Source organism: Peromyscus leucopus, chromosome 7 (assembly GCF_004664715.2).
Source record: "Peromyscus leucopus breed LL Stock chromosome 7, UCI_PerLeu_2.1, whole genome shotgun sequence".
NCBI lineage: Eukaryota > Metazoa > Chordata > Mammalia > Rodentia > Cricetidae > Peromyscus > Peromyscus leucopus.
This window is the reverse complement of record NC_051069.1, coordinates 91,770,798-91,783,934: the sequence shown is the minus strand read 5'-3', so window position 1 is coordinate 91,783,934 and position 13,137 is coordinate 91,770,798. Positions and strand designations below refer to the sequence as shown.

Below are 13,137 nucleotides of genomic sequence, written 5' to 3'. Positions count from 1 at the left end.
ATCCAGACTGGAGGCCGAGGGGTCTGGGCGAAACCCAAGGCTACCTACCCTTCCACCTAGAGTTTCTTTACTTACTTGTACTGGGGGTCGAACCCAGGGCCTCAGACACATCAAGCATGCACTCATTTACGAGCTATACCTCCCACTCAGTTTTGTTTTCAATGAGCAGGTTTTGCTCAATCCTTCTTGCACGGGCTTCTCCATGTTAGTCCTGCTCACGCATTATTCTCGTGTGGTACATCCTCTGAGGGAGGAGGATGCTCGCAGCATCCTTGATTTCTACCCATCCGATGCCAGACACACCCGATTCCCAGCCCCCTAACTTACCACAACCAAAGCCATCGGCAGACATTGCTCAATTCCCCTCATGAGGGAGGGGCCGGAGTCAGTCAGAGCTGAGAAGCACTGGTCTAGCTGGAAGGCTAGCTGCAACTATGGCATGTCCCACATGGGCGTGACCTGACTACTGTTTCAGAGGAATCTTCTACAGTGCAATCTGAGGCACAATACTTTTGCACACCACATGGTGTTCTTGGACTAAAATCTCCTGAGAAACCTGTTAAAAAATACATTTTCCTGGGCCTCACGTCAGTGGATCAGGAGCTGGGTGAATTATTAAAAAGTTCTCGGGGACATGCCAATGCACGACACCTGAGAAGCCATTGCCACAGACACTGGGATAATTCCAAAACGGCACTGTTAAAAAGGACTTGTGACGGTGGGCTATTGTACATCTGCATGTCCAGTATGGTGGCCACTAGCAACGCCGGCAGCTGAGAGCTTGGATAATGTTGGCACAATCGAGGAACTGAGCTTTTTAAAGTGTGTGTGTGTGTGTGTGTGTGTGTGTGTGTGTGTGTGTGTGTGTGATAGGGCCTCTCACTGAAGCTGGAGCTAGGCTGGTGGTCAGCAAGCGCCACTGATCCTCCCGTCTCTGTTCCCCACGGTACTGGGGTCACAGCTGTGTGTGTCCGTGTCTGGGTTTTTACGCAAATGTTGGGGATTCAAACTTGTGTCTTCAGGCTCGTGTGGCAAGTGCTCTTTTACTCACTGACCCATGTCCACATCCTGAAACTTAACTTTTACCTTAACCCAATTTTAACTAATTTAAGTGGAAACACTCGTGTAAGACTCTAATATTATAAAGCACAACTTTAAAGGATTTGCTGCACACTTTTGTACATACTAACATTGAATGTTCCTTTTTTGTAATGCTCTGTGCCACTGAAATACTGTGGTCAAGGGCTGCTTTTGACTGAAAAGGTGGGCAAGAATGGGTGGACTCACTTCTCACTAGTCCCCAGAAGAGGCGATTCTCTGCAGAGATGTGCCATAGGACTTGGCATGAGCATACCCCGTGCCTTTCTGTAAGGCAGAAGAGTGTGGCTGCTCACCCCTCTGAACCCAGTCCAGTGCACAGGCCACATCAGGACCCCAGGTGTGGCCCATCACTAACCACATCAAGGACCACTGTCGGATGGTTCCTGAGACAGTGACAGGCCCAGATGGCGGCCTGTTACCATCTTGTCTCCAACTGCTGAGTCTGCATCTCGGTCCCAGCACTTGTGGGGTTTCCGGGATGTTAAGGCTCCTCGCTGCTCTATCAGAGGGCCGTGGTTACAGAATACAGACATTTGGATTGTGTCACAGCTCTGCAAGTTTACCAGCGGGGAGGGCTGGGGCATGCTCTGCCCTGCTTGGGAGGCTGAAGTGTCCTCTCTCCTTGGGACACATGGTTACTGCCAAGGCACTGCCATTATGGGGCACAGGAACCCTTGTTCTAGAAAGGAGAGCCCTGTGTGTGTGGACCCAGCAAGGAGCTTGTGGCCCTATCATTCTGTGGTCCCTCAGCCCAACTCTGTTGAGGGGTGAGAGCAGAGGAGTGGGTGGGAGGAGCTGCTAGAATGGGCCCTGGGGAGGCTTCCTGTGCAGGGTGGAGGTTAAGTGCAGCCGCTCTCTGGGGATCGGAAAGCAGGACATAGATAGAATCTCTACACCCACATATCTATACCCCACCCGGCCACCAGTCCGGGGAACAAGGCCACATTAGAACCTTTCCCTTATCATCGCTGAGTGGCACTTCTGTATACTTCTTCCTTATGTTGATGCAATCCCAAGCATAACCCCAAGAACACATCCTCAAAACATCTGGGTAAGAACTATCAGTAAGCAGATGTGTTAGCCCAACACCCCAGCTGAGCCGGAGTGGCCGCTGCTTCCACCTGGTCCCTTCTGGGCTGTCTCCAGGCTGTTCAAGGCTGTTCCAGGCTGTTCCAGTCTTGCCTCCTAGGAGGCTCCAGCCATTGGGCACCTGGGAAAGGGTATGGCTGCATCTGCCCGATGGGGGTACCTCACAGGGCAAACAGACACAGCCCAGATTGCTCTGTGTGATCTGCTCGGTACTCTTCCCCTAGAGCTGAGTGAGATGCTAGGTACACCAGGATGCCGTGCTAGCTGTCGCCCTGAAGTGGGAGCCCATGTGACCTGATCATTGGTCCAGCATAGATTCCCATGTGGACCATGTTTGGGCAGAACATGAAAGAATGGCCACCACTCATCCAGGCAGGTTGGCTTCGCCTTTGGAATGGGCAGGACAGAGGGAGGCTATCTGTTTCTCACGGTGGGCACGGAAGGGGTCAGCACACATCCTGCCTTCCTGTTCTCCTCTTGACCCTGCAGGTGGGGTTCTGCATTTTCTGGAGACTCAAAGGCTCCTCCTCACCTGGCTGGTGACACTGGGGGTGGAGGGGTCTTTTCCCCAAGGAATGCAGCCCAGCTCAGCCATGTACTCAGAGTGGGGAGACACTCTCCATAGCCCTGGGGTCTGTTTCTATCTCCTTATCTGCAAGTGAGGTCTTGTGACTGACCAACCAGGTGATACACCTGAGTTTGTCCCCTTGGTGCCCTGTTGATCTCTGAAGCACACAGACACTGTTTATCCTTGGGCATTGTTGGGGTACCTGTTCCTTGGGGCTCACCCTTGCAGCAACTGCTAGGGCTTTATTTTCTACTCTGCATCAGGTGCCCTGAGCAGGGGGAAAGAGACAGGCACAGCCATGTCACCTCTTTGGCTCCTCCCATTAACCTAGACGTTTCCTTGGTTTTGGCTCTCATCAGCCTGAAGGTGCTCTTCGAAGCACTTGGGTCACTCTGTGACCCTCAGTGGGTGTCTCCCTCAGACCTCTAGGGATAAGTGGAGGATGCTGGGAAGCTGTCTTGTAGGGACGAATCCCATTCTGAAAGATGTAAGCTGGGGTGTGAGTGTGTAGTCTCTCGGGCCTTACTCAGGCAGGGCCATCTGACTAGCTTCCAAGAAAGCCTGTTTGTGGGCAATGCCCTCACCCACCTATGTCCTTCCAACTGCATCCTCTCAGGTGCCCTTTGAGAGACAGCACCCCAGAACAGAGTAGGGGTAGATATGAAGGGAGCCTCAGTGTGGATCCTAACTCTCTAAGTTACGTACGATGTGCCTTTAAGGAAACCATTCTACCTCTATGAACCTCAGCTGCAGCATCTGGGTGTTAGCTGGGTTTCCAGTTATACTGTGGGAGCTCTGTGCAGGCTTCCTCCATAGAGCAGTGGGGAGATGGAGGAAGCCCTGACAGGCTGAAATCAAGTGCTCACTGCATAGAAGCATGGGGTCTCCGGAGGACTCATGAAACACACATCGTGCTCACCACAAAGCAAGACAGAGCCACTGTTCCTCCTCCCCTCCCCCACCACGGCTGCACAGCCCTTGCCTCTCTTCACTGCTGGGCAAGAGGAGGCAGCCTTGGTCAGAGCTGGGTGGGAGCCCCAAGGCCGTGGAGCCCACCCTGCGGCTGAAGAGAGGTGGCCTGGCTATCTGTATCAGTTCAGGGAAGGCTGGGCTGGAGGCCAGGGAGTGTTCGTCTCCTCTACTGAAACCCCAAGGGAAGCACGGACTTTGGGGGCCGTCTCTTCACTCACGTGTTAAAGGAAAAGGATACTCCCTTCTTTGCTCTTCTCCTGGACGTTCTCCATGCCGGGCAGAGCGGATGCCACACGTCGGAAGAGCTGCAGGCAGGAGATGCAGGGTCAGGCCCTCCCAGTCCCCCTCCTTCCCTTCCCCGGTCTCCCCCTGCACCGCTCTCCTCGTGTGTATGGATCTTAGGCATCAACTGCCTGCCTGTCCACTGACTGTGCCCTGGAGGCAGGCTGGTTCTGAGTCCTTTGCTGTCACCATAGCCCTTCACAGGACACGCTGGTCCTGGAGGGTCTCGGGGTTTTTGCAGGAAGAGGAAACAGGCTAGGGAGACAGCCTGGTCAGTAAAGTGCTTGCCATACAAGTCTGAGGCCCCAACTTCATCCTCAGAATCCATGTTAAAAGCTGGGTATCGCTGGGCGGTGGTGGCACACACACAGACGCCTTTAATCCCAGCACTCGGGAGGCAGAGCCAGGTGGATGCCTATGAGTTCAAGGCCAGCCTGGTCTGCAGTGCAAGATCCAGAACAGGCACCAAACTACACAGAGAAACCCCTCTCTCGAACCATCTCCCCCCAAAAAGCTGGGTATCGCTGCTACTGTTTCTGGGATTACCATTTCAGAATTGCTTACTACAGCTAGCACAGTGGAGACCCTGGCAACAAAAGTAGCTACCACAGTTAGTTAATCTTTCATTCTATTGGGCCTGATAAATTTAATTCAATAGTTATATACATCTCAATTGGCTTTGAAAATTATAAATTTATAAACTCAAGTTCCAGTTGCTTTTGGGATACTATCTTACAAGGACTCCAATGTACAGTATGGCTCAATAAGGAAGGGAAAGGCTCAGTTGCCTTTAGTCTACTGGCTATGGGTGAGATAGGACCTCTGTTGGTCTTTTCTGTATCGAACACACAGATTGCAATCCCAGTGCCACTTTGAGATCTTTGGCAGCAATTAACCCTGCAGCTCACACACGATTGAGCCGGTATATATATGATAATGAGTATTCAGAGACGGGTAATGCCTGGGGGGGGCACTCACCAACCTAAGACAGAGCACCTGTGTGGCCTGGGCAGGCATCTCCATGACAGGTAAGGTGACCTGCTGACGTCCCACGCAACCCAAGTCAGAAGCTCATTTTTTAATAAAAGGGGGACCTGCAGGGCCCTGGCCCCCGTTTTGGGTAACTGTTGCCTTGCTTGAGGACCTTGACCTTGATATCCTCCCTATGCTAATTCCCTGCCAGGTTCCACCCTCCTGAATGCTTAAGGGAAGTTCCTTGTATGTGTATCCTGAATAATGGGCGTTAACAGCTTAGTTGCAAGATTGTAAAACATCAGTAGCAAACTTCTGCCCTCCGGGGTCCTCCCGTTGTGCTTGTAAGCCTGTATTTAAAACCTCCTACCCCCTTCAAGAAATGACATTCGACATTTAAAATTAAATATATATAAAAACTTGAATGAATACTGCAAATGTAATCTACGAATACCACAAATGTGATTAATAGCATGAGTGTAATTTAAAAAATTAATTAATTAATTAATTTTAAAAAAAGCTGGGTATCGTAAGCCCAGCGATGGGATGGCAGACAGGTAGGTTTCCAAGGGCTCACTTGCCAGCCAGCCTAGCTGAACTGGTGCACACCAGATAAAACCAAAGACCCTGTCTCAAAACACAATGTAGATGACACCTGAGGGATGACACCAGAAGCTCACCTGTGGCCTGCGCAGGGGAAAACACACGCATGCCCCCACGCATAGCAAAGCAGCGGCTTCTCCCACAGGCAGGCTGGCCACAGGCAGTCAGTAGCGGGCATGACGGTGGCCGCAAAGGACCTACCTGCCCTAGTGCAGGAATCATCCAGGCCCCAGGGTGCAGGCCTTTCAGTAGACTTCCGTCTATTACCCTTGAAGGGTTCACAACACGCCCCCACGGTTGCATATACCAGGTGGACACTTTCGCCTAGCCAATTCCAGTCAGGATAGGCATTTCCAGGTCAGGGCGTCTCTCGTAACCAGGATACCCGGTGGACCTGGACACCTCTGCCTAGCCAGTTCCAGGTCAAGATAGCCATTTCCGGGTCAAGGTGTCTCGCGTAACCAGGATCCGTGACGCTACATGGCCACGTAAGCGCGCAACGTGACCATGTGATCTACGCACACGCGTGGAGTAGTGACGTGACCTGGCCACGCCCCCAGCCGGTTTTAAAGCAGAGCGCCATATTCCCGGTTCTCTTCTCTCTCTCTCTTCTCCACACACGTGTCTCTCCCACAGGCCTGTGCACTCTCTGTCCCTTTATCTCTAATAAACTCTTATAAGCGGATTCTGTCGTGTTTCGTGACACTTCCTTGCAGGTTAAGAACACAACGCAGCTAAATAACTAACAACCCTCACATGGGGACTAGGTGTAGAACACCAGTTTCTGACCGGACTTAAGACAAATGACTCTCTCCAGGGACACTGGGGCAGCCAGATTCTGGGAGCCAGAGCCACAGTGAAGGATGTGAGAACACTACCATGACACTGTGGGTTTGTGTGGATGTGTGTGTGTGTGTGTGTGTGTGTGTGTGTGTGCGTGTGAGCATGCGTTATTGTGACTGTCACGTTTCTGTGTGTATATGAGAAAGTGGCCACGGCGGAAGCAAGCTCGTGGAGTGTGGGTTCATGTGTGAGTCTACCAAAGTGAATGTGCATGAGAGCAGAAGGAGACGTCAGGGCACCTGGAAGGTGGAGGCTGGCAGAGATAGTAACACCTTGAAAGTAAGAAGTACAGGCAGAAGCCCAAAGCACAGAAGATTCTGGACTGGTCTGGATGTCTGGGTCTCCCTCAACTTCATATGTTAAAACCTGATTCCCAGCACAAAGGTATAAGAAGGTGTTGCCTTAAGGGGTCCTCCTGACTGGGACCTTTACAAGAAGGCTGAGGGAGCCTGCCAGTTCCTTTCATGTGAGAAAACAGCCAGAGGCATCAAATACCTGCGGGGAGCTGGGGAGGAATACGCAAGACACTAAATCTGCTAAACCCACCAGCACCTTTAACTTGGCTCCTCAGCCTTCAGAGCAGGGAGAAATAATTTTCTATTATCTTTAAGCTACATAGCCTGTGGTGATCTATGGTAGGGGCTAAACTGGCCAGATTTAACTCCTGCTCAAACCCTTGTCCACATGCCAGATCATTCCAGGATGGGAAAAGGGGACCAGCCTCTCCTCGACCAGGAGGCCTGTGCAGATGCTACCTGCTCTATGGATGCCCAATGCTGTCCTCTGACTTTATGTCCCTTGACATCACTGGACCCAATGAGCAGCACCTCATACTCCCTCTCCTCCTCTGAGACCCCGAAGGCAGGACCTCAGGCTCACATCTGATACTCATGGAGGCCAGGAAGGGGCTGGGATGAACGGAGCTGCTGAGGGCCTTCCAAATGGGCACCGGGTTCCGGATGCTGTGGGTCTCCCTAAGGTGGCCCTAAGTGTCCCTCCTACTCTGTCACCCTTACTCTCTGAGGCTACCAGCACCATCAACGTGGAATGAACCATCACTGTCTCCGAAAGGCCAACTGGTGCCTAGGTCTGCCTGGCGTTCCTGGGAAATCTAGGGTCCCAGTAGATACCACATCAAGCTGCTCTCCTTCCTCGAGTCCCATTCCTGTGCGGCAGGCGCCCAACTGCCAGCCTCACCTGGGACGCCCTTCCTCCTTGTCACCTCGCCCTCCTCGTGCTCCAAAATCGGGGTTCTCACCTCGCTTGAGCCATTGACCCCTTTCAAAATCTGCTGAAGCCTGTAGACTACTTTTCACATGTAAAGTCAGTTACGGAGGTGGTAAAGGAAACTGTTTGGTTCTGTGCGGTGATACAATGCGTACCCTAATAAACTTGCCCGAGGATCAGAGGACAGAGCCAGCCACTAAATTAGACACAGAGGTCAGGCAGTGATGGCACACACCTTTAATCCTATCACTTGGGAGGTAGAGCTAACATCTGGATCTCTGTGAGTTCAAGGTCACCCTGAGCTACATGAGATTGATCCAGTCTAGGAGAGAAAACAGAGCCAGGCAGTGGTGCACACACTTTAATCCCAGCACTTGAGATCCATGCCTTTGCTTGGGAAGCACACACGCCTTTAATCCCAGGAAGTAATATGGCAGGGCAGAGAACGGTATATAAGGCGTGAGGAAACAGGAACTCACTCTCTTTAGGCTGAGGATTTCGTAGCATTAAGAACTAGTGGCTGGCTGCTCTGCTTCTCTAATCTTTCAGCTTTCACCCTGATATCTGGCTCTGGGTTTTTTGTTTGTTTGTTTGTTTTTTATTAAAAGACCATCTAAGATTCAAACACCAGTCCTGAATGAAACTTCTCGAATATTTAAGGATCATAAATCTACGCCGTGGTGACATCTGTGTCTCCCTTTGGACACGTTAGACAGCAGGATTAGCTAGTGAATGCTGAGGTCCACGTGTGTAAAGTGCAGGTGTGTAAAGATGCCTGTCACACCATGAAGCAACAAGAAGACACCTATGGTTTCTGTCCATGAGCGTCACTGCAGTCACGGCTCATGTGGAGTCTGGCTGTCTTCCTCCATCCCTGAGGACCAGGCTACAGATGAGTGAGTAGCCATAACACAGGTGGGATTTTCTTCCGCCCAGGTCGCCTGAGCAGCTAAGCTCTGCGGGTGAACTACTTGGGTTCGGTGGATCCCAGATAAACACGACTGCTCCAGCCCCAGCTCCACCTCGTCTCCCTCCAGTGATCCCCAACTGTCATGGGAACCTCTTTGCTCCATTTCTGAGCCAAGTCATTCATGACCCCGAGTTCTTGCTACGTGCAAGACATAAACCCAACACGTTAATCAGACCAAATACCTTGCGCTCTCATTTGTAAGTAAAGTGAGATGCTAGGAACCACAGCTCCCTCAGCCAGGTGGAAGTCCACGTTGGCCCCTCATCCACACAGGCTGCTACAGGGACCCACACCTGATCGCAGCTGTGGAGACTAGTGACTGACAGAACCTGCATGGCTCCCAAGTTGAGTGTTCCCTCCGTATCACCTGCTTTATCAGCCCTGGAGGTTAGTGCCCTCCCTTAACTGCTCAGAGGAACAGGTTTATGCGCTGGTTGGCTGCCTCAGCCTAGTCACTAGCCACCTCAGGGTGAGGAATGTCCCAGGTGAGGGCTTCTAGACCTGAGCACATCAGGGCCCTCACCAGCGTGTCCTCCTCACCTGCTTCACGTTGTAGCCGGTCTTCGCGCTGGTCTCGATGAACATAACGCTCAGTTCTTTGGCTCGCTGCTCTCCTTCCTCGATGGTTATCTGCCTGGAAATGAAGGGAGAGGGAAAGATCAGGTGGCAGAGAGGCAATCCTGGCACACATGAAAGAGGCAACCTGAGACGAAGGACTGGGGAGGGGGGAGACGGAGCCTGGCAGGCCCCTTGGTCAGCCCTGAGGACAGGCTCCTTGCCCAGGAGTCCCTGCTAGAATGCCAGCCATAGTCTGTCTAGTAAGAAGTGGTACCTGAGCACAGAGGACCGCGGCCCCTTTCCACCATTTCTTCCATGTCTTCTGAACTAGCGAGCAAGGCTACCCCCCACCTTTTAAGGAAGGGTCACACGTAGCCCAGGCTGGCCTTGAATTTGTGATGTAGCAAAGAACGACACTTCATTTCTGATCCTACCGTGTCTACCTCCCTACAACAGGGACTGTAGGCACATTCCACCAAGCCTGGTTTGGTGAGTGCTGGAGACTGAACCCAGGGCTTCCTGCATGGACGACAAACGCTCTACAACTGAGCCACACCCCCGCCGCCTTTCTCGGTAGCCTTTAGAACTGGAGCTCCTGGACACACACAGCCTGTCTTGGGAGGAATCATCAGTCCCCTTTTCCTAATGCAAACACCAAAATTAAAAGTCACCCCCACCAGGCCCACGCTGCTCTGCAGAGGAGCCCATTTCCCTCCCCTCTGGACAGGGCTCTCGACTCTAACTCAGATTATTTCTTAAATGGCAGGGATACTGTGAGAAGTCCACATGCTTTATTAGAAACCATGACACGTGGCCTTATCTGTCCAAGTCAGCACAGAGTTCTGAGAGTGGACACACATGGAGAGCAGGGACCCTGGAGGGCAGCTGTGGAGAAGCCTGTTCCGGTAACACTCCATGCCCAGACACAGGATGAGCCAGGATGCACAGATGAGGGACAAGTTCTGTGTTCTGCTGACATTCCACAGACTCCTACCCACAAGTTAATGCAGGGCCTTCACAGGGACAGGAGCTCCAGCCCAGGGGGTCACTGTGTCAGGCTCTATTTTGGGACCATAATGGGGACATGTGTGCAGACAGGTCCCCGCCCTGCCTGTGCTGGGCAGAGAAAGATGGGGCTTTGAGATGAGAAGCTTGCAGTGTGTGGAGTCTCACAGGTAGGCCAGGGTTCCTGTGCGTGGAGGCAAGCTTTGCCGTTCCGTCATCTCAGACCTCCTGGGCAGAGCAGCCACAGAGGGGTGAGGAAGCATGGACCTGCCGGCCACAGTGCCTCCACGCTCTGGTGCATACCTCTTGTCAGCCAGATCCGTCTTGTTGCCCACAAGCATGATGATCACGTCACTGCCCCGCTCTGTCCTGACATCATCAATCCACTTCGAAGTCTGCTGGAAGGAGTTGAGGTCTGGAGGCAGAAAGTGGGGACTGAGTGAGAATGAGAGGCCCCAGAGGCAAGCGTGGACCTAGACACGAATCCAAGCTCCACGTAACAGTTAGGCTGGGGCGTACAGGGAAGCGAGGCCTGCCCTGTGATCCTGAGGCAGGGAGAGAAGTCACCATACCTGGGAAGCTAGGCTGTCACAATTTCTACACAGAACAGTGACTCTAGAGGCCATGCAAGAGTCAGAGCTGCTTTGAGGCTCACAGTGGGGGATGGAAAGGAAGGCTGTGGGAGGACACCGCGGCCCCTAGGAAATGCTGTCCCACCAAAGGGATGCTCAAGGGAGTCTGAGGAAGGCCAGGCTGGCTTGGGATGAGAACCTGCAACCCTGCAGGAAAGGTGGATGGAAGGCCACCCCAAGGCATGAATCTGGAAGCAAGTCATCTATGGGCAGCAGCATCTCCCTCAGAAGAGTCACAGGGTGACGCCCAAGCTGTTCCTCTAGATGGTCTTGGGTAGCTAGGCTCTGCCTAAGGCCTGCCCTAACCTCTGGGCCTCCGCTGAGTCTGGGAAGCCTTCTCAAGACCCATGTGTGCCAGGAGGGCTGCCTCCAGGGATCCCTGGGGAGAGTTGGCACATATGTCAGCCAGGGCCACGGAGGGCACAGAGGGTTAACCTTGTGAGCATCTGTCTCCCTGTCCACCCAGGACCCTGTCTTGTTCGGCCAGGTCTGTCGCAGGCGTTTGAAGGACAGTGAATCCCACTAGTGGTCCAAGATAGGTCACCACCCCCACACTGAGCACACACCTGTACACACACACTCACACACACACACACACACACACACACACACACACACACACACACACGTCTGGTCAGGCTCACACTGGACCCCGAGAGCTCCCTCATTCCAACACAGACCCCTACTCACTAGTGATGTCGTACACCACCACAGCCACCGTGGAGTCCCGGATGTAGCTGGGGATGAGGCTGCGGAACCTCTCTTGCCCGGCTGTGTCCCAGAGCTGCAGTCTAACCTAAGTGTCGAGACAGAGGCATCAGTGGGGCCGTGGAGCCCTCCTGGTCGAGGGAGTTGGAGGCCCAGACCCCACGATGCCGGCACTGCCAAGTCCATCCCGATCTTAGCAGAGACTTCCAAGAGTGCCCAGCTGGGGGCTCTAGGGGATAAACCCAACAATGCCCCCTCTGTCCTCCCAGGTCGGGGACCAGGAACTCACCGTGCGGTCTTCCAAGTACATGGTTTTTGACAAGAAGTCAATCCCGATGGTTGCCTATGAAAGAACAGCACAGGGAAGTCAAAATGGAAAAGACTCATACTAAGGGGCCAAGCGCCCAGAGACCCCAGGAAGTGGCACAGACAGCAGAGGGGACACCCAAGCCAAGTGCCCCCACTAGCCACCGACACCCTTTTCCGAGGAGGGAGCCTGAGCAAACCATGGGTGCCAATGGGTTTTTGTTTCTGTGTTCTGAGAGGAATATTTCTATGCAGAGAGAGAGAGAGAGAGAGAGAGAGAGAGAGAGAGAGAGAGAGAGAGAGAGAGAGAGAGAGAGAGAGAAGGAGGGAGGGAGGGAGGGAGGGAGAGAGAGAGAGAGAGAGAGAGAGAGAGAGAGAGAGAGAGAGAGAGAGAGAGAGAAAGCCTTCAGGAAGGGCGAGAGAGCATGGGGCATGGAAGAGAGGTTCCCACTGCCTCCAGCATTCCCCAGCTCCCACAGCCTCTACCTTGAACTTGGGCTCACCATTGCTCTTGGGAGGGTTTTTGAGGGGGTGGGGGTGGGGGTGGAACTTGCCACCGCATGGGACCAGAGAACAGTATGCCCTGCCTCGGGTGGGGGTATTGTGCACCATTCACAATAATGTCTTAGTCGAAAACCCAGTGAGCTCTTTGCTCCTCACACTGCCAAGTCAAGAGCTGGCACCCGCCCCCTGTGCCACCCCGGCACCTCTTCTGTCCTGGTTGGCAACCCCACCTCTCTGGTCCTTACCTGCACCCTGTGCCTGCAAGTGGGGGACTAAGAGACTGTCAACGTGGACTGGAGCAAACACCACTGAGTGGCAATGAAGCTTCAGCAGTGTGCGCCAGCCCGTGCCTGGAGTCACCTCATAAAATACATCCAGCTCTGGAGGCACCTTCACCCAGGAGTGAAAGGCTCAGTACAAAGCACTGTGTGTGGTGAGATCCCAACTTGATCGAATGAAGTAGATAGATGATGGTCTCTTGTTTTCTCAGATGCTGAGATGAAGAGAGTATGTTGTGTTCTGGTATCTGAATAAATAGTTGCATCTTGGGCAATTTTTGCTTTCTCTATCACACATTTTAATATTTTCTATAATAAACAGTTAATAGTTAAGAATCTAGAAGAAAAAAAATCCTTGAGACAGCTGTGCAATCCCAGCACTTTCAAGAAAGGAGGAACATGGTGTGAAGTTAACCTGAGCTACACGGTCAATTTTTTTTTTTTTTTTTTTTAAGATTTATTTATTTATTATGTATACAGTTTTCTGCCTGCATGTACATCTGCTCACCAGAAGAGGGC

The 13,137-nt window shown here is 52.6% G+C and overlaps 1 protein-coding gene across 1 annotated transcript in view; it reads right to left on the bottom strand.

Annotated features, from left to right (window-relative positions):
- Rab6b (RAB6B, member RAS oncogene family) overlaps positions 1-13,137 on the bottom strand; it is a 66,908-nt gene that overhangs the window by 5,930 nt on the left and 47,841 nt on the right. Inside the window, exons 3-7 of the mRNA XM_028869924.2 lie at positions 11,820-11,873; positions 11,513-11,618; positions 10,494-10,605; positions 9,168-9,261; positions 3,969-4,035 (exon numbers count right to left, since the gene is read on the bottom strand). Of these exons, the coding sequence (XP_028725757.1) occupies positions 3,969-4,035; positions 9,168-9,261; positions 10,494-10,605; positions 11,513-11,618; positions 11,820-11,873 (433 nt within the window). The remainder of the gene's footprint in view (positions 1-3,968; positions 4,036-9,167; positions 9,262-10,493; positions 10,606-11,512; positions 11,619-11,819; positions 11,874-13,137) is intronic.